This window comes from Ovis aries, chromosome 20, assembly GCF_016772045.2.
Source record: "Ovis aries strain OAR_USU_Benz2616 breed Rambouillet chromosome 20, ARS-UI_Ramb_v3.0, whole genome shotgun sequence".
In the NCBI taxonomy this organism is placed as follows: domain Eukaryota; kingdom Metazoa; phylum Chordata; class Mammalia; order Artiodactyla; family Bovidae; genus Ovis; species Ovis aries.
The window spans coordinates 32,481,822-32,503,855 of NC_056073.1; the positions used below are offsets into that span (position 1 = coordinate 32,481,822).

At 39.6% G+C, this 22,034-nt stretch overlaps 1 protein-coding gene across 3 annotated transcripts in view; it reads left to right on the forward strand.

The window, feature by feature from the left end:
* The window catches only part of DCDC2 (doublecortin domain containing 2), a 143,529-nt gene that overhangs the window by 103,631 nt on the left and 17,864 nt on the right, over positions 1 to 22,034 (forward strand). For all 3 annotated transcript variants that reach the window (XM_027958438.3, XM_042236817.2, XM_060403768.1), the window contains one exon: positions 13,712 to 13,812. In XM_027958438.3, the coding sequence (XP_027814239.1) occupies positions 13,712 to 13,812 (101 nt within the window). The remainder of the gene's footprint in view (positions 1 to 13,711; positions 13,813 to 22,034) is intronic.

Genomic DNA, 22,034 nt, shown 5'->3' on the forward strand with positions numbered 1-22,034 from the left:
GAAGACTGATTTGCACATTCGCAGTACATGTCACGACCCTGAGTGAGGACCACAGTTCACAGCATCACTAGCACCCATCTCAGGATTAGGTTAGCTTTGAAAGTGGTGATATTATACTTACTTTACACTTCTAGCAGGATTGGTGTTTTTAAGCATAGTATTTTAAAGCATACTATTGCTAAAAAATGGAAAGTGAATGTTAGGGCCTTAGATGATTAAAACTGTAATTTAGAAATAATTGGGATTAACAACCAACTTTTTAAAAAAGGAAATTCAGTTCAGTTCATTTTTATTTGCATACCTGAGCTAGGTTTTAATCCATTAATTATATGGTGTATATGTAATTTGGGAACAATTTTTAGAAGGAGGATCTCAGTCTTCCACCTTAAGTTGATCAACTGCAGATGAGAGTTTGAAAATTTACAATTCTGATTTCTCTTGGTTTTTAGATTCCTTGTATGAATTCTTAGTGGTTTCCTGAAGCTAAGGAGTTTTAATTTCTTTGTCTGAAATGATTCTGAATGACCACGCTAGTGTTAAATAGAATGCTTTCACTCAGGCATGCCAGTTGAAGGTGACTTGTTTCCTGGGATGGTTGATGCCTGTGGGCTTCTCTCCCCATATCCCTTACAACCTACAGCCAGCCTGTCATGTTGTAATCCTTTTAGGATTTTTGGCTAAGGTTCAAACTCCAATAAATGTCTGTATAGTAAGAATGGTGTTTTCATGAAATACAGTTCCAGCTGCATGTATATTATCAACATGAAGACGATCCATTTGGGTTTAACTTGGCCATGGGTGAATGGGGATTGTTTGGGTTCCTGCAAGAAGGCTTGGATTTCATTAGACATGCTTGTGCATTAGGAACATAGGTTTAGCAACAACTTTATGGTGCTGACATCTGTGACAAATTCTTTGCAAGGCAGGAGTCAGAAGAAGTGGGATTTAACCCTATTCAGTTCAGTTCAGTTCAGTTGCTTAGTCATGTCCGACTCTTTGAGACCCCATGAATCGCAGCACGCCAGGCCTCCCTGTCCATCACCAACTCCTGGAGTTCACTGAGAGTTGCGTCCATCAAGTCAGTGATGCCATCCAGCCATCTCATCCTCCGTCGTCCCCTTCTCCTCCTGCCCCCAATCCCTCCCAGCATCAAAGTCTTCTCCAATGAGTCAACTCTTTGCATGAGGTGGCCAAAGTACTGAGTTTCAGCTTTATCATCATTCCTTCCAAAGAAATCCCCGGGTTGATCTCCTTCAGAATGGACTGGTTGGATCTCCTTGCAGTCCAAGGGACTCTCAAGAGTCTTCTCCAACACCGCAGTTCAAAAGCATCAATTCTTCGGTGGTCAGCCTTCTTCACAGTCCAACTCTGTGGCATCAGGCCTCTGAGTTAGGATTTGTGACTATGGTCTCTCTTCTCCAGTTCATAGCTCATCATCTTCCAAGAGTGATTCATATTACCCTTGTTCTCTGATAGGCACACTCTTTTATTCTGCACCCTGATATAATCTGACTTTTATGTTCTGCTAAAAAGCAGAGACATTATTTTGCCAACCAAGTTCCATCTACTCAAGGCTATGGGTTCTTCCAGTAGTCATGTATGGATGTGAGAGTTGGACTGTGAAGAAAGCTGAGCGCCGAAGAATTGATGCTTTTGAACTGTGGTATTGGAGAAGACTTTTGAGAGTCCCTTGGACTGCAAGGAGATCAAACCAGTCAATCCTAAAGGAAATCAGACCTGAGTGTTCATTGGAAGGATGGTGTTGTAGCAGAAACTCCAATACTTTCGCTACCTGATGCGAAGAACTGACTCATTTGAAAAGACCCTGATGCTGTGAGAGATTGAAGGCAGGAGGAGAAGGGGATGACAGAGGATGAGATGGTTGGATGGAACCACTGACTGAATGGACATAAGTTTGGGTAAGTTCTGGGAGTTGGTGATGGACAGGGAGGCCTGGTGTGCTGCAGTCCCAGGAGTTGCAAAGAGTCGGACAAGACTGAGTGACTGAACTGAAAAGTGCTTTCACCTAGTTGACCAGATCATTGCGATGCCAAAGCTGGAGGACATTCTTTAATACTGACTACTCCTTTGCAGTTGTCTTTCACTTTGCCCATAGCTTTTCTCTTTTTTGGCTACTCCTCGCAGCTACTCCTCAGGGATCTTAATTCCCTGACCAGGGGTCAAACCCATGCCCCTTGCCTTGGAAGCTTGGAGTCTTAACCACTGGACCACCAGGGGAGTCCCCTCTATGCATATTTAGCAGTCTGTGTACCACTAGTTATGTTACCATTCTATTCTACTGGTTTTACCATTTAAGTTTCCTACTAGACAATAAGCCTCTTTCTGTTATATGCAAGTATGCCATTTATTACCATGATAGTAAAACCTAAGGTATAGTCAAAGCTATGGATTTTCCAGTTGTCATGTACGGATATGAGAGTTGGATGGCAAAGAAGGCTGAATGCCGAAGAATTGATGCTTTTGAATGGTGATGTTGGAGAATACTCTTGACAGTTCCTTGGACTGCAAGGAGGTCTAACCCATCAATCCTAAAGGAAATCAACCCTGAATATTCATTGGAAGGACTGATGCTGAACCTCCTATACTTTGGCCACTTGATGCGAAGAGCTGACTTATTGGAAAAGACCTTGATGCTGGGAAATACTGAAGGCAAAAGGATAAGGGGGCAGCAGAGGATGAGACGGTTAGATAGCATCACTGACTTAACGGACATGAATTTAAGCAAATTCATGCCAGGAGATAGTGAAGGACAGGGGAGCCTGGTGTGCTGCAGTCCATGGGGTCACAAAGAGTCGGACAGGACTTAGCAACTGAACCACAACCATGATACATTTTCTATGGTAGAGAAGTAACTTGAGTATGGGTAGCTCTTTTACAGACTAAAATACACAAGGTCATTTGGAGGTAGCTGGATTAGCCAGAATTAAGAACAGGAATCGTGAATTTTAAGTCATTTATTAAGTAATTTCAAGTCACTGGGACCCAATGAAGAACAATTCAATTATTCTGATAAACTAATTTGCAGTGTAATTTTTATATGATTACAAAATTAGAAATGAAAAAAATGAAAGCTATATATACTGGTTGGCTTAGGTAAGCCAACTCAGAAGTATCTTATTTTTCTCAGATCCATGTATCTGTTATGAACTTTATAAAGTATATCAAAATTGATATAGATTACAAAATAATTTTGTCATGAATTATAATATTTTATATATATGTGTGTTTTATTCTTTGTTCTTTGAATATTGCTGATTTTGATGAAAATCTAAAACATCTAAAAAGAATAAAATAGAAATGAAGGGATAGGAACAAAATTACCTTTGATCTGGGGAAATCAATGGTAATAATACTACTTTTATTTTCTGCCTACACTTAGCAAATTTTGTTATCCCCATTTAAAGTCAAGGTAAAATAATCAAAATGGTTAAGATTAACTCTATGCAAAGAGTTAATAGTCAAATTTAAACATCAATTGCATATCAGATGATAATATCTAGAGTAGGAGTCAGAACGCAGAAAGAAGCCAGATACCATTCAAGCTGCAGTTAAGAAAACTTAGCCTATTTAAGTGGATGGATAAAGTTATTTTCACATAATATTCTAAATTTCCAAAGAAAAATATCACTCACTTATGATATTCTTGTTCCTGTAAAGAGTTTCCATTTGAGTTTATGGGTCATAATGAAACATACGGGGAAGATTAGTGATTAAAAAGCATTCGGGTTATATGGCTGTACTAAATTAGATGTACTCAGAACATTAGCTGTTACTTGATTAGTGTTTCATTCTGCCTGATGATAATAAACTTTAATTCAGGGGAGCACTATAAAGGAGATATTGTACAAGTTGTTATGAGGATCAGAGAAGGGCTGGCCAGTACCCTCTTCATCAGGAAGTGTTATCACATGGGAATCCCTCTTCCTTCTCAAAATCACTACTTGCTAAACTTCATGCGGGGTCCACTTTCCAAAAGTGCCTTCTCTGAATTTTATTAAGATGTTGTGATGACCACAGTCTGGATCTGGGAAGGGTTTTATTGGAAATTAAATATATTTCACATATGAGTATAGTTCACATTAACCATATTAGCTATGAACATTATTTGAGTGTCACCTTCTTACCAATTTTACTTCGAATTCTGCCTCTAGTGATTGATGACACAGATAAAGACAGCATGATTTTCCTTATAAACAGAGCTATGTACTTTTCCCTTCTTGGAATATTATCTTATATACTGAAAGCCATAAACTCCTTGCTGCTCACATTTTCTTCTCAGTAATTTACTGGGTTTAATGAGCTGCTTTTTAAAGTCAATACTTTATAGTTAATTTAATATTTTTATGAGAAAGTCTCAGTAGTAAAGCATGGTAAAATGTTTATGGTCACGCTAAACTTTCTTATTTACATGTAGAGCTTCCACTTAATAGATATCTTGTATTTCCAGAAACTATTTAAAACTGGCCATTATTCTGTTATTTTTCTTTTTTTCTGTCCTGATAAGTTCTGGGTGAGTGAGTGAAGTCGCTCAGTCGTGTCCGACTCTTTGCAACCCCATAGACTGTAGCCTACCAGGCTCCTCTGTCCATGGGATTTTCCAGGCAATAGTCCCGGAGTGGATTGCCATTTCCTTCTCCAGGGGATCTTCCCGACCCAGGGATCGAACCCAAGTCTCCCGCATTGTAGACAGATACTTTACCGTCTGAGCCACCAGGGAAGTATCAGTTTCAAATACTGAACACATTCAATTATAGTTTATAATATGATTTTAAAAGAATTTTAATAAATCTGGTGAGAAAGTATCCTTTAAACAAGATTTTTGTTGCTATTTAGTTGCCAAGTCGTGTCTGACTCTCTTGTGACACCATGGACTGTAGCCCGCCAGGCTCCTCTGTCCATGAGACTTCCCAGGCAAGAATACTGGAGTGGGTTGCCATCTCCTACTGCAGGGGGTCTTCTCAACCCAGGGATTGAACCCACATTGCAGGTGGATTCTTTACCACTGAGTCACAAGAGGAGCCTTAAACAAGATTATTGGGCTTACATACTGATTATCACCAATTACATGAACGTATCATTCATTATTTGGCCACTTTTCTTACTTAACATTTACAGTTTTAACATATTAAAATTCTGCAATGTTACTAAACTAAATACTGATGCACTGAAATAAGGAAATGCTTTCATTTCTGCCATTGTAGTTGTGGAAAGGCTAAAAATGCATAAGCATTTGTATCCCATTTCTGTAGGGGAAACAGGTTCGTATTTATTACAGACTACATGATGATGACATGACTGCCCTACCTCAGCAGCTCTGCTTTCATTTTTTAGGCAATAAAATTCATAAGGGATAAGTGAAAAATAATTGAGGAGCATTTTTATTTTTACTAGAGTGTTTGTTATTGCTTTGCTGTGTAATATACACTAAAATGTCTATTCATGATTCAAAGGAAAAAGATTAGAGCTGAATTTCACTGTAGTGTGCATCCAAGCATTGAATTTGATCCTCAGTGTAGTAATTGAATGAAAGCAGTATTGTGTATCAAATTTATCCTCGCTCTTTAGTTTGTTAGCAAATGGCTTTTATAACGAAGATTTTAGGGTAGGGGAGGACTTAAAAAAATTGAATCCCTTTTCTCCTTTCTGGCAAATGTGTGGGTATCTTGGGGTGGGTGTTTTTTTGTACATTGTAGGGGAGTGAGAAATGGAGGTAATAACAGAGAAGGAAAACAGAAGGCTGCACACTTGCAGGAGGTTTTTTAACCAGTGCCTTCAGACCAGGAGGAACGGGGTGTCTGCCCTCCCTCAGCAGGTGTCTGCAGGAGTCAGAAAGCTGATTTGTGAAAGCTCTTGCCCCCGCAGTTCTTTCCAGATCATTAGTTTTGAGCAGTTGGTGTATTAGTTGCCTGTTACAGCTGTAACACATTACCACAAACGTGGTGGCTTGAAACAACATAGAAGCTTATCACCTTACCATTCTGGAGCTCAGAGTTTCCAAAATGGCCCTCACTGGGCTGTAATCACGGCATTGGCAAGGGCTTAGTCCTTCTAGAGTCTCTAAGAGGAAACTTTCTATTCTTGCCCTTTGCTGGTTTGGATGGGTTGGCTGCAATTCCCTGGTTTATGGCCTCCTTCCATCTTCCAGGCCAGCAATGACCCCATGGTCCTTCACCTGACACTGATCTCCCCGCCACTCTCCTTCATTTCCAAGGACCTTTGTGATGACACTGGGTCCACAAGAATAATCTAGGGTAATCTCCCCATCTCAAGGTCAGCTAATTAGCAACGGTTATTCTATCTGCGATCTTTATTCACCTCTGCTACACGAAGTGACTAACTGGGTGGAGAGATCTTGGGTAGCATATTATTTTGCCCACCGCACATAGCCTCATTTGTATTGATCCTGTGTAGCTTTTATGCCAGTCTTCTTTCTATTCACTTCCCTCCATCCCTCTCCTCATTTAAATGCTATAGTGCCAAGTGTAGCCAGACTAGGGCAAAAACCCTGTAACAACACAAAGAATTAATGGACTGGGCTAGTGGCTTTTGGAGAAGGCAATGGCACCCCACACCAGTACTCTTGCCTAGAAAATCCCATGGATGGAGTAGCCTGGTGCGCTGCAGTCCATGGGGTTGCTAAGAGTGGGACACGACTGAGCGACTTCACTTTCACTTTTCACTTTCACGCATTGGAGAAGGAAATGGAGACCCACTCCAGGGTTCTTGCCTGGAGAATCCCAGGGACGGCAGAGCCTGTTGGGCTGCCATCTATGGGGTCGCACAGTCGGACACGACTGAAGCGACTTAGCAGCAGCAGCAGCAGTGGCTTTTACATTGTACTGTCTTTATATTCTGTCTCCATGCAGCAAATATTTTTGAGTGCTTGCTCTTCATTCTTTCAACAAACACCTTTTCAACTCCTGTGTGCCAAGCTCTCTTCTATGCTAGGTACAGAACCGTGAACAGTAGGGTGTGGTACCTGCTCTCTTGGAGCCAACACTTTGGTGGAGGCTGAGAAACACTAAGACACCAAATAAGCAAGAAAAATACCAGCTAGTAATAAATGCTAGCGAGAGAGTTAAAACCGAGCATTATGGTGAATGACTTGAATTGGAACAAGGCAGGTTTCCTGAGATCTGAATGAGAAGGAACAACTAATCATGGAAAAAGGGAGGGAAGAGCATTCCAGGTAGAAGGTGTAAAAACAACAAAGGCATAAGGTAGCAATGAGTTTGCTGTTGGAGAAAGAAAATGTACCTGGAATTTAATGGGCAAAGAGAAACTGGTATGAACCATGGTCTAAAAGGGAGTTCAGGACCAGATTACATCTCTGTAAACCATTGTAAGGAACCTGGATTCTGTGTATGCTGGAAAGTGTTAGAGAGTTTCTTAGTAATTCTGATAATTTGTTAATATTACTTGACTGTTGTGTGGAGAACAATCTACAGGAAATCAAGAGTAGAAGCAGAGGGATGCTACTTTGCAAGCTGTTGTAATAGCCCCTCCAACCAATAGTGGTGATTGAACCAAGTTGATAGTGGAGCTGGAAATAATATTCACATATTTGGGGTGTATTTAAAAGGATTGAATTGACAGGGCTAGAATGGAATGGATATAGGGGGTGAAAGCAAGATGGAAATGAGAATTCCCAGGTTTGGGATTGAGTGGTGGTTCTGTGTTATGGGATGAGGAATATAGAGGATGAACAGTTTAGGCTTGGGACCCAGAGTTCTCTTATGACCATGTTAAGGTTGAGATGCCCATTAGACATCCAAGGTGAGTTGTCAAGTTAGGTCATTGGATATATGAACTTGGGGATCCATGAAGAGGCTGATATAGACTAGAGAGTCATTGGCACATAAGCAGTTGAAAATTATGTTAAAGCTTGTGATAAGGGTTAGAAGAAATCTTGAATGTGGGTAAGATGATTATTGGTGCACCAAAATTTCACAGGCAGGCAATATATGACAAAAAGGGGCACTTGTTGATGTTGGGATGGAATAAGACTAAATTTCTGATTTTTATGTAAATTTGAGGGACGATAAAAGTAATTGTGTGTCCCATTAGAGGCTAAACCCCTTCCTCTCGGTGGATTGTATACTCAGTCTCTCAAGCATGTCTCTGCGACCCCATGGAGTATAGCCCGCCAGGATCCTCTATCCATGGAATTTTCCAGGCAAGAATACTGGAGTGGCTTGCCATTTCCTTCTCCAGGATACCAGGATATCTTCTCAACTCAGGGATAGAACCTACGTCTTCTGCATTGGGAGGCAGATTCTTTACCACTGAACCACCTGGAAAGCCGACCCTAGGTAGCACCTGCCCTTAATGAGTTGTGGTTAGGACATCTGAACTATTGGTAGCAATACCTATATAATCATTGCACATAATGGTTGCCATTATAATCTAACTTTACTGTGCAAGCTTAAATGAGCAGTCATAATAAAGGGAAAGTAGTTAGATTTTTCAGTGCTGCATAATATTATATTGAAACACTTAATATTTTCACAAAAATTTTAAATTTCTTGGGTTATCTATCCTTGCAAGCAGGTGTTTTAAGTTTTTAGTGTTCTATGTTTGCCTTTTTCCATGGGGTGTGTGTTTAGTAGCCTTTTTTTGTGATTTTCTTTCTTTAAAATTCGTTTTTATTGGAGTATATTTGATTTACAGTGTTATATGTTAGTCTCAGGTAAATAGCAAAGTAAATCAGTTAAACACATATTCACTTTTTTAAGGTTCTTTTTGCATATAGATCATTAAGAGTATTAAGTATAGTTTCCTGTGCTATAAGTAGGTTCTTATTAATTATCTATTATGTATATATATGTATATCTATAGTAGTGTGTATATGTCAGTCCCAGTCTCCCAACTTATCCTCCCCATCTGCCCCATTTACTGTGGCACTTACAGAAAGGGAACATACTGTATCATTCTAATTCTTTACCATTGTATTTTGGCCTTGTTGGCAATTCTTTGGTGCTATTTTTAACTTTCTAGTTTTCAGGCCTGCTCTTGAACTTTTACCTTGAACATTCACATGCCTTTGAACACTCATCATGAATGTTTGTCATATTTTTGAACATCCGGTTTGGCCCTGAATGAAGTACAGTAGTTTCCCTTTATCTGTGGTTTTGCCTTCTGCAGTTTCAGTCACCCACATTCAATGATGATTGGAAAATATTAAATGAAAAACTCCAGAAACAAACAATTCATAAGTTTTAAATTGCATGCTGTTGTGAGAAGCGCAATGAAATCTCACGCCCTCCCGCCTCTTCCTGCCCAGGAGATGAATCAGCCCTTTGCCCAGCTTATCCCACTCTTTAAACACATCAGTAACCCTCTTGATTACCAGATGGATTGTAGAGGTATTACAGTGCTTGTGTTAGAAGGAACCCTTACCTTACTTAATAGTGGCCCCAAAGTGCGACAGTAGTGATGCCGGGGACTTGCCTAGTGGTCCAGTGGCTAAGACAACCATGTTCCCAATGCAGGGGGCTGGGCTCAATCCCTGGTCCAGGAACTAGATCCCACATGCTGCAACGAAAGATCTTGCATACCACAACTAAGACCTGGTGCAGCCAAATCAATCAATAAAAAGAAAATATTAAAAAAAGAAGAGTGATGCTGGAAATTCAGATATTCTCTTGTGCCTAATTTATTGATAGAAATTAAACTTTATCATAGATATGTTTGTGTAAAAAAAAAAAAGTAGTGGTTTCAATGAAAAAAATTAGTCAGTAGTCAATCTAAGAAAGAAGTGGAGAATTTTATTTGAGCCAGTCTGAGGATTTTAACCTGGGAGGTAGTCTCTGAGAGCTTTGAGAACTGTTCTGAAGTGGTAAAGGGGAAGGCCAGTACATATATGATTTTGACAAAGGGGTATGTTCAATCCACCACTCATCTTGGTAGAAGGTCAGTGCTATTTTTGAGGAACAGATAGCTTAGTTAATGGTTTTGTTTCTTTTCTAAGTATGGGAATATGCAAGAATCCAGGTTCATCATCCATTAATTACAGTATGGACCCATCAATTTATTATGTGTTCTAATAACATTTACTGACATGAGAAATACTCACGACATGGTTTTAAAGTAAAAAAAGTCTTTTGAAATTATATATACATTAGGATCTCAGTTTTATGAGTGTGTGTGTGTGTGTGTGTGTGTGTGTGTGTGTGTAAGCATGTGAGAGGTAGGGGAGAGAATCTCTGGGTCATGGGATGTTTATTTTCTTCATCTCCCAAGTTTTCTAAAATGCATGCATGCATATTAAATAATCTATAATCAAAAAATGCTATTTAAAAAATTTCCACTAGAATTCGTATTCCTCTATTTTAAATTTCATACATTTTTAATAAAAATTCAAGTCCTTTTTCTTATCATGAAGTAACTTTCTCGCTGTTCCTTTTTCCATCACTGTTTATTTATTTCCAACCTTCCTTTCTTGCTCCGTGCTCCTGAAGGAGGTGGCTTGCACATCTCCTTTCGGTGAGGAGCAAATCCTACACCACCCCTCAACCAAACACTTTTACCTTTGTGTTCTGTGGTTTTGTCACGGTACACAATGCTGAGCTTTGTTGACTTGGCTACTTGCTGTTTCTGTCCTCATGGTTGCCATTTTTCCATTCCAGTGCCCTTTCCATGTGATTTGTTATTATTGATCTCATTCTTCTTTTCTTGTGAAATGTTTATCCTAAAACACATCTGTAAGCCGTCCAGAGCTCTGCTTGGATACAGTTAAACATTTCAATGAATGTGAGCACCCACAATATATTTCTTTAGTATCTGTAGGTTTCTCTTTGTGGTCTCTTTGAAAGCAAGTGCAACACTCGGATGCAAATATGTCATCCCCCAAAGTCACAGACATAGGTCATAGTCTACCGGGACCAGCATCTGTCTTTAGAGGACATTGTGTGGATTACTATGATTGTTGTCTTTTAAAGTAATTCAGAAGGCAGAAAGGAATGTCAAACACACTGAATTTTCCTTTTTCAACCATTTTGGAGATAACGTTTGATAAAATGTGCAGCCTTATTTGAAATTAGTTTATTCTGCCTTTACACATTCTCAGAATTATGAACTCCACATGTGAGTACAGGGGAATATATTTTTCTATCATTTAATTAATGTCTTCTACCATCAATGTAATGTTTATTATTTCGTTGAGTTTCATGTTCCAGAATTTGATGGAGAGACAAATATCCACTTACCCTCTTCTTGTTGACTCTGATTTTATAGACTTGGATTACTCCCTTTCACTTCTCTTCTTTTCAGACAGAATAATTATAAGCTGTTTTCCTTGCCCCTTGAAGTGTCCTTCCCTGTACTTTTCTTAGCTCAAGAATCATTTTGTTGAGCTTGTGACCAAAACTTTCTGCATTTACTCCAAGCTAAACATCAGTATGTGGTCATTTTCTGTTTTTCTGTATTCTTTCTTCTGATATGCTGAGCTGCAATTTCATTTTGGATCCACATTTTCAGTCATAAGAGTCAATGGAGTCAGGACATAACCATTAGACTAATTAAGTCAGACGGGAAAGACAAATATCACATGATATCACTTATATGTGGAATCTAAAATATGATCCTAATGAATTTATTTACAAAACAGAAACAGATTCACAGACACACACACACACACACACACACACACACACAGCAAATTTATGCTTGTCAAAGAGGATAGCAACTGGGTAGGGGGAGATAAATTAGGAGTTTGAGATTAGCATATATATGCTACTATATATAAAATAGTATCGATCACTGTAAGGAGATCAAACCAGTCCATCCTAAAGGAAATCTTCCTGAATATTAATTGGAAGGACTGATGCTGAAACTGAAGCTCCTATACTTTGGCCACCTGATGAAAAGAACCGATTCTTTAGAAAAGACCCTAATGCTGGGAAGGATTGAAGGCAGGAGGAGAAGGGGATGACAGAGGATGAGATGGTTGGATGACATCACTGATTTGATGGCCATGAGTTTGAGCAAGCTCTGGGAGTTGGTGATGGACTGGGAAACCTGTCATGCTGTACTCCATGGGGTCTCAAAGAGTCAGACACGAATGAGTGACTGAAATGAACTGATATATAAAATAGATAAACAACAGGGACCTAATGTATAGCACAGGGAACTATATTCAATATGTTATAATAACCTACAATGGAGAAATATGGAAAAGAATATGTGTGTGTGTGTGTGTGTGTGTGTGTGTGTGTGTGTGTGTAACTGGATCACTTTGTTGTATACTTGAAACTAACAAACCATTGTAAATTAACTATACTTCAATAAAAAATGAATTAATCTATGTGAATTAATCTAACATGTCTAATCAGCTTTGAGGGCAGTACTGTTATTCCTGGTTTTTAAAAAAGGATAGTAGAGAAGTAATTAAAAAGGAAAGTGGTTTCTCCAAGAGAAATGAAAGGACTTGAGTTTGGTTATATTTCCTCTCTCCCTTCCTTTCTTCCTTTTTCACTTGGCCATACCGCCTAAGCTTCCACAGGGTTCTATTATAGACCGTATTCCTTTTGCATCAGGGCACTTTATTGATAATGTGTGTATATTTCTATCTGCTCTTTAGTCTGTAAGCAACTTGAAAGAAATCTGAACCTCATTTATATCTTATATGGCCACATTGGTTCCTATTGTGTCTCACATACAACTGAGCCTCAGCGAATGTAAAGTTGTATTTTATGCTTTATGAAGAGTGACTTCACAACTTGGACAATATGAAATATTATCATGTGGAATGTGTTACATATTTGTGCTCTGAGAGAGAAGTTTCCATTTGAGAAATAGAAGGGGTTTTTAAGACAAAAGATGAAAACATTTTCTAGACTGGAAGAGTAATCTTATATGCTACGATAGATTATCAGAGAAGGAGGTGGGATCTCCATCCCTGGAGGTTGTAAATGACTGGGCAGAGAAAACAACCGTGAGAATGACTGAAGCATTAGACCTATCCTGAGGCAAACAGATAGACAGAAAGACAAATGGTCCTGTGATTCTTTAATTACTTAGCCTGGAGAAGAGAAGACAGAGGGAAGACATTGAAATGACTTCAAATATGGAGAACAGTCTTTATCGCTTTCCATAGGAGAACAAATCGAAGGAGCTTATCCTAACATCTTAAAGATTTGGGTTATGTTTTACAGTTAAGGATTTTAAGACATATGTTGTGAAAATCCTGTGGAAACCTGCAAAATAAAAGATTGATTTGTGTGAGATACGGAGTTAGCTCTGATTCTGTTGCAGTAAAAATATTTTTGATGTTACTCAGAATGGAGAGAATTGTTTTAATATATTAAAGGCAAATTGCTAAAAGTAGTATTTTCAGGCACCAAGCATCATCACTTGCTTCATGGCTAGGAGAAGAGAAAAGAGATATTAGGTGGGAAATCTTGCCCTTCTAAATAACTGTGCAGGATTGTGTTGTTTTAATCAGTACCAGAAGGTGAGGGGGAGGCTGGGACACAGCCCTGCTCCTCTGAGTCAGCCTTGTTTTGGTCACTGAACCTTTTCCCAGTGAAAATCTAGAAGAATTGGGGGCTACAAAAATCTTGCCAATACAAGGGGAACCAGAATACCTATAAAAAAGAATCATTAGGAATTTGATTGCAATTTCAACATTCAGCCACATGATGTCACAATTGGATTTTGATTTTCACTGTGTGTTTGTCTCAAATTGCAGATGAAGGCGTTTTCAAAGCTGGAGAGGAGAGATCAGAAACGCGGGGGGCAGCTGAAGTCCAAGAAGATGAAGACACTCAAGTTGAGATTCCAGTGGACCAGGTAGCCACCATGCCTTTAAAAAGACGTGTGAACCAATGACTACCATTTTCTTTCAAGTTTTGTGGGATGCTGTTCTCAGGCAGATATAAGTTAAACCTTCTCAGGTACTAGCTATGTGACTGAATGACCTTAAAAGTAAAACACCTTCAGTTTTTCCTAGTATTCCTACAAAGAGGAGCCATTAGGGCAGTCTTTATTACAGAAAGTGGTATATCTTCAATAAACAGCACTGAAGAATGAGGTGGGTTGGAGTCAGGTATGAGAAACAGAGGGAGAAGGTTTGATACAAAAGAGTATTGGCTTGGGGGTTTTATCTAGAAAAAAAAGTCCTCCATTTAGAACAGCAGTTTGAAAGTGCTGTTGTCTTCTGTCCTTTAGGGTCCTTGAAATGGATATGGTTGGAATTTGTTTTTCGTGAAGGAATTGCTTACATAAATGCAGCTCAAATATTTGCTAAATGTGTATTGATTTTCTTTTTCGGCCGGTGGAACACTGCTGTAGAAGTGTGTGTGTGTGTGTGTGTGTGTGTGTGTGTGTGTGTGTGTGTACACACATGTTCTTAGAGAAGAGACTAAGTAGTATTCATTCTGGCTTAAATGACACAAGAAATAAAAGTCATTTAGGCTTTTTAATACAATTCAGTAAGGTTCCTTACAATTCTAAGTGGAGGATTGGAATTGAAGTGAGGAGGGGGAATTCATAATCCCAGGCTCAAGGGAATCCAAAATCACCAGAAATTGCCACTTGTTCTCTGACTATTACGTGATGTTTCCTTTTCAAAGAGCAAATTTCACAATCCAACAAATTCCAAAAATGATGTTCTCAGTTGTGTTTGTCTTAACAGTGCAGCAGTGAAGTTACTGCCTGATTATCCCACAGGCATTTTCTGTAAGCGTCGCCTCGCCTTCCTGATGAAAAGCTTAGTGTGTTAAAAATCACACAGATTTCCAAAATCCAATTTATTACCCAGGATTAGCTACAACTAACAATTTTTCATAAACTCCAGTTGTAGGTATTTTTTCCCTGAGGGAAACTGGGATTTTAAGTCTTCGGTGAAGCTATAATTAAATATTATATTTTAAGACAAAGAAGAGAAATCTTCACGTATGTACAACACCTAATAGCAGTGGGAACCAAGACTAATTTATATCCAAGTCAAAAATGCCAAATATCAAGGGAAAGTCATAGCATTATTATGGAAGGGAGATCTCTCTGTTAATCACTTAAGTTTTATAATCTGTGATAGGTATTTCTTTGCTTGTGAGTTGGATGATCACCGGAAAGAGGAGGGGATGTAGGGGAAATTGATCTCAATAATACTTGAACAGCCTTGGAAAGAGTCCACAGAGCTTGATTTCTTATTTGACACAAGAATGCTAGCCTATTAAAATACAAGTATGCAAGAGAGACTGATTAAACAGATTGCTAAAGGCTGGGCCATTTCAACAAATTGATGTCAGTTTGAAGAAAAGAAAACCAGGTAACAAAAGGTCAGAGTAGGTTTTGACCTATTTAGGTATTTCTTCGAACCTATTGGTAATGGAGCTAGGATTGTCTAGCTCTGGGGGTTGGCACGAAATGCTTATGAAGTCAGGTCTTAGAGTCATTCTCTCTGTGGCCTGGTAATCTTTGCTCCATAGATCTTTGTTCTAAGCAGCTATGTCATAAATACTGTAAAAAACCAAGTGAGAGTGTGGAGACATTAGTGTAAAGCTGATCATAGTAAGAACCGAAAAGAAAAAAGTGAAAGTGTTCGTCATTCCATTGTGTCTGACTCTTTGCAACCCCATGTACTGTAGGCTGCCAGGCTCCTCTGTCCATGGGATTTTTCAGGCAAGAATACTGGAGTGGGTTGCTATTTTCTTCTCCAGAGGATCTTCCCTACATAGGGATCAAACTCTGGTCTCCTGCGTTGCAGGCAGATTCTTTACCGTCTGAGCCACCAGGGATGCCGAGGACCTGCCCTAATGGTGATGTTCGTGAAGCAATAACTACAATTTATTCAGTACTTACTGAGTGCCAGGCACTGTACTGGGCACTTTAAGCTCATAGAATTGTGATGACAACCCTGTAAGGTAGGTCTTATCACCCCTACCTTAGATATGAAAAGTAAGCTCCTACAGGTAGAATTACTTGCTCATCAGTTACACTGTTGAGTAGAAGAACTGGGATTTGTATCTAGGTCTAACTTCAAAGCACTGAAGTGATCTGGGGAAAGAGTATTAAATGCCCTAAAGCGTCTGTCTACAATGCGGGAGTCCCGGGTTCCATCCCGGGGTTGGGAAGATCCCCTGGAGAAGGAAATGGCAATCCACTCCAGGGCTATTGCCTTGAAAATCCCATGGACAGAGGAGCCTGGTAGGCTACAGCCCATGGGGTCGCAAAGAGTCAGACACGACTGAGTGACTTCACTTTCTTTACTGCGAAAAGTTAGTTATTTACCCAAGGAAGGGAAAAAATTCTTGCATAAGAAAGGAAATGTCCATCATATACTCCTGGGCTCAGCTATTTCCTTTTGGGGCCTCCCTAGTAACTCAGCTGGTAAAGAATCCACCTGCAACGCAGGAGACCCTGGCTCAATTCCTGGGTTGGGAAGATTCCCTGGAGAAGGGAATCTTCTACCCACTCCAGTATTCTTGGGCTTCCCTGGTGGCTCAGACGGTAAAGAATCTCCCTGCAGTGAGGGAGACCTGGGTTTGATTCCTGGGTTGCGAAGTTCCCTTGGAGGAGGGCATGGCAACCCACTACAATATTCTTCCCTGGAGAATCTCTATGGACAGAGGAGCCTGGCAGGCTACAGTCTATGAGGTCTTAAAGATTTGGACATGACTAAGCACAGCCTGGAGAATCTCAGGGACGGGGGAGCCTGGTGGGCTGCCATTTCTATGGGGTCGCACAGAGTCGGACATGACTGAAGTGACTTAGCAGGAGCAGCAGGAAGCACAGCACAGCAGCATATATCCTTTTGGGCCATATCTGCTTAATTTCTTTGGACTTGTTTCTCATCATCTCAATGGTTCGTGTTGTAACTTTAGTCAAAGGACCATGAAGAAGGGGGTGTGTGTGTGTATGTGTATGTAAATATAAAGTCCAAATTGGCCAAGTACTTTATACATGTCTGAAAAACAGATCTAGTTTCAGAAGTAAGGATTAAGGCCTCTGTTGAGAGGTAGTTCACCATGGATCTCTGGTGTTTTTGCATGTTTTGTGAGTTGAGGTACAGATTGCCTTTGTTCAGGACTGCTTTATCAAGGATATTTGCCTAGTGAACAGCCTCCAAACACAGATAGTGACTTCCTCTGGAACAGTCATCCTCAACTGAAGGTGATTTGCTTCCAAGGGGACATTTGACAATTTCTGGGCACATTTTTGCTCATTATAAATGATCAAGTGCTACTGACCTCTAGTGGGTAGTGTGCAAGAAATCTGCTCAGTATCTTGTAATTCCTCACAACTTGACTGTCCTCACAACAAAGAAGGATCCAGTCCAAAATGTCAACAGTGCTGAGATTAAAAAGTTCTGGTTTGGAGCAAGGGCTAGGTTTGTTTATGATTCAGTTTAATAAAGATAATACCTCCCTATAGTGCAAAGGTCAGGCAGGTTTACTATCCATTTTAAAAGATGTAGTGCCATTGAATTGGGAGAAGGCAATGGCAACCCACTCCAGTACGCTTGCCTGGGAAACCCCATGGATGGAGGAGCCTGGTAGGCTGCAGTCCATGGGGCCACTAAGAGTCTGACACGACTGAGCGACTTCCCTTTCACTTTTCACTTTCATGCATTGGAGAAGGAAATGGCAACCCACTCCAGTGTTCTTGCCTGGAGAGTCCCAGGGGTGGAGGAGCCTGGTGGGCTGCCATCTATGGGGTTGCACAGAGTCAGACACAACTAAAGCGACTTAGCAGCAGCAGCAGCCGTTGAATTGTATGCTGAACACTAGTTAAAATGGTAAATTTTAATGTTATGTTTGTTTCATGGCAATACAAATATTTGGAAAAAATGATTTGGATTGCCTAAGCTTGGGGTTCTTCTGCTGTAATGCAAGCCACCATGTGTATCGCCCCCTTCACAATGCCCTGTGGGAACGGAGCCTTGGGCAGTAGGTACAAATGCGAGTCCTCTGGCTATTGCCGTTGCTGTGAGCAGTAAAGTCCTTTGTCTCTGAGCCAGTAGTCTCTTGTCTTCTGCCAGCATCCATGGAAAGATGGCAGGCTAATGTGTCAGCTTGTTGAGTATGGTAAAATTTTAGATCTCTATAGCCTCTACATCCCATCTGGCTTTGTGTTTAAGTGTGTGTAATGGGGCGTTGTGTACCAATTTCAGCTAAATCTATATTTGAGCTCTGTCCCAAGGTCTAGATGCCTAATTTTTTTCAGAGACAAGTTAACAATCCTGGATCTAATACTGCCAAATTGGTGGGAAACTGAGGAATATCACAGTCTTTCATGGATTTGGGGAGGCCAAAACCAACTTCTTTTCTCAAGGAGGAGTTTAGGTCTCATAGGAATAAAATACTGTTTTTAAAAATAATTTTTTGCATGCACATTGCAAATCAATCTGGCTTCCCATAAGCAGTGAAGCAAGTGCCTGATTAACCAGTACCTGTGGTTGTGTGCCCTGGCACTGATGACGTATGTGTCAATATGCTCCATTTACAAACTAATGTTTTTCCGAGCTAAGGAGGCAAGAAATGAGACTGTTCCATTATAGATAAGTGTCTGTAGTAGGTAAAGATCAGGCAGGAGAAGCCACCATCTCAAAGACACAGGCAAATAAATACCTATAAAATAGGGCGAGAAGCAGTTATATTTTGGATTTTGTGCCGTTTGAGAAAAGAGAGCAGAAAACATAGATAGTAACTTCAGAGTGGTCTTGGATTGTTTTATAGCATTTTCCATCCATTTATAGTAGATTTTGAGTAAGAAAATAGCAGCCCACTCCAGTTTTTGTGCCTAGAGAATCCTATGGACAGAGGAGCCTGGCAGGCCACAGTCCATGGGGTTGCAAGAGTCGGACACGACTTAGCAACTAAAACCACTAAAACCAGTAATAAAATGAGAATTGCAAGATTTTTTTTTATGGTAAATAGTTTCTTTAAATGACATTTAAGCCAGCATCATGAATCCAGGAGCAGTGAAAGCTTTCTTTTTTTAATTGGAGTTTCGATATATACTATTTTCTTATTGACTAATTTAAAACGTAATAAATCCTTAATAACAAAGTTACACATATACTTTTCTAAAAAATCAACCAATCTAACAAAAATTATGACAAAAATAGCAACCACTTGCCCCAGTCTTTCCCACCTGGATTCCTGCTCTACAGATCTGATTTGAGCTATTAGCTATTTTTCATGGAATACATGGCTATGTTTCTAAACCACGTGTTCTCTTCACTCTATTTTAATACCTCCGAGATCTTTGAGCCTTACAAGTGATGACATGTCATAGTTTAATTGGCATTTTAAAAATTCTAAGACATATAATAGAGATCCTTCTAATTGGTGACATCTTAAATATCTTATTTTACTTTTCAAATTTAGATATTATTTATTAATTTTGCCTGTAACGATGATGTAAGATGATTATTTAGATCTCTTACCAACCCCTGCCTCTACCCTCCCCCCACCAAATCAGGCCATATTCACACACACACCTTTCTCGTTCTTTCTTTACATTCTAGTTTTATAATAATTTTTTTTTTCCAAATCAGTGCTCTATCTGCACGTTATTTTTACTCTGGAAGTATTATTTCAGCTGAGCCATATAGGATAGCCACTTTTTCTTTCTCGTGTAAGATTTTTTCCTCCTCCCTATTTTAGTAATTGCCTATGTTTAAAAAAAAATTTTTTTTCCTTAGTTTTCTAAGTTTTCGTTTGATTAGTTTTGTCATTTGTGTAGCTATTTCCAAGCCATCTGCAAACTACCAGGACTGGTACACGGTGACGATAATAAATAAATCTCAAGTTCGTCTTTTCCTCAAGCCTTTCAGTCATCTGCCTCAGTCATCAGGCTGGTTAGTTGGTTTTTGGATCTAGTGTTTTGAGTTCTCCTGGTATTTTTCTTCCCCATCATTCTGGGAAGCTCCTTTGCTTCTCCAGTGGGTGGATTCCCTGTTCGTTCTGCATCTTCCTCTTTCATGGTCATGCCTTTGCTGATTTTGTGGAGCTCACCTCTAGCAGCTGCTTGGGAAAAGCTTCACGGGAGGCACTGTCATTTCTTGAGACTCTGCATGTCTGAAAATGTCTTTTTTTTTTTTTTTTTCTTTACTCAAACTTGATTGTAAGCAGGACTAGATATAAACTTGTAGGTTAGACATAGCTTCTCTCAGAATCCTGAGAGTATTGCTCAACTGTCCTTCCCATCTGGAATGGTTGGGAAGTCTGATGGCATTCTGTTTCCTGGGCCTCTGTAAATAATCCTTTTTCTATCTCTGGAAGCTTTTAAACTCTTTTCTTTGTTCTTGGTGGTCTGAAAATTTTTAGTTACGTGCTTTGGTGCAGGCCTTGTTATTTATTGGACTGGGTACTTAATGGGCTGTTTTATTCTGAAAATGCTAATTTTTCAGTTCTGGAAAAAAATATTTCTTAGGTAATGGTCTTCTCTCCATTTCTCTACCTTTCTTCTGGAGCTCCAAGTATTTGGGTATAGGACCTCCTGTATCTTAATGGATTTTTTTGTTTTTTTGCTATTTTCTCAACTTAAAAAAAATCAACAAGCTTCCGAATTTATTTTCCATCTATGGATTTTTTTTCAAGCCATTGTAGTTTTAATTTTTAAGAACTCTTTCTTATTCTGTGACTGTTCCTTTTTATAGCATCCTATTCTTGTTTTATGTATGTGATATCTTCCCTTCTCTCTCCAAGGATTAATCTATTATTTTAAACTTTCTTTTCCTGAACTATGTTTGTTTCTTTTTTTTCCCTCTTATTTCTTTCTACCTCCATGATCTCTGTTTTCATGTTAGAGGTTCTCCTTGGCTGTCTGGTTAGACTTTTAAAAAATTGCAATATATTTGACATGTATCATTGCATAAATTTAAGGTGTATGTTTGGTTAGAGTTTAGAGTGAAGCAACTAAACTCTAGTTTAGTTTAGGGAACTCTGTGTGCATTGGCAGAGCTCATCAAGCTAAAGAAGTTTCACTCTCGTGGTTGATTTTGCTATATTTCATTGGCATACCTCCAGCTTTCAATATCTATGTTATTCCTTTGGGTTGGTCTGTTTCTGTTAAGTAGAATCTTTCAATCTCTTGTCATGATGGTGTAAGCTTGGCTGTGAGCATTTTGGGATCTGACTGTGGGAAGGAGGCATGCATGGATAGCTTAAGTAAAAGACTGTTTAAGTAGAGAGGTTTATTCTTCTGGGTTTCAGTTTGGTGCCTTTGTTCTCACTATGCTTGAGTCCAGCCTTTCTATGGTTCAACATCTTTAAAGCATTAGCCTCTTTTATTTCTCCAAGGGCAAAAAGGGTATCTTGGAAGACTACCTCCTTCTTTCAAAGACTCTGAGCCAATCCACCTGTTTCTAGTTATGCTTTATGCCCCTTCTTTCAGAGATGGATGGTGCCTCCAATCCCTTCTATAGTTTTTTCCAACATGCAAAGCTTGCTTCTTGGCTCTCCCTCCCTTCCTACAGACTCAATTTTAGCTTCCTCAGTTCTGCTGTTATTGGCCCCATATCCACTGGCTTAGACAGTTTCCCAGGTTTGGGGGCTGTTATTTCCTTTTCAGGCTCCTGAGTCCCTCGAGGTTCGTCCCTTTAAAAATTTCCCTTACCTAAATTTTAGATGGGAATCAGAAGACAGCTAAGGAAAAAACCCCACACATTTGTTCAATCTGCTGTGTTTAACCAGAGATCACTTTCACACTAATTCATCACTGTGAATATAAACTGTCTTCATAGTCTCTGCACCTTGGATGACAAACTGGCAGCCTGTGACCAAGCTCCTATGAGAATCTTTTTAGCTGGCACAAGGCTTACAATATGGAATCTCCGTAGTTGGCCTTGTACACTCTGTCTCTCTCTCTCTTTTTAGAAAATTCTTTATTCATCCATTTTTGGCTGTGCTGGATCTTTGTTTCTGCACAGCTTTTTCTCTAGCTGTGGCAAGTCGGGGCCTACTCTCTAGCTGTGATACACAGGCTTCTCATTGTGGGGATTTCTCTTGTGGATCACGGGCTCTAGGGCATGTGGGCTGCAGTAGTTGTGACCTGTGGGCTCA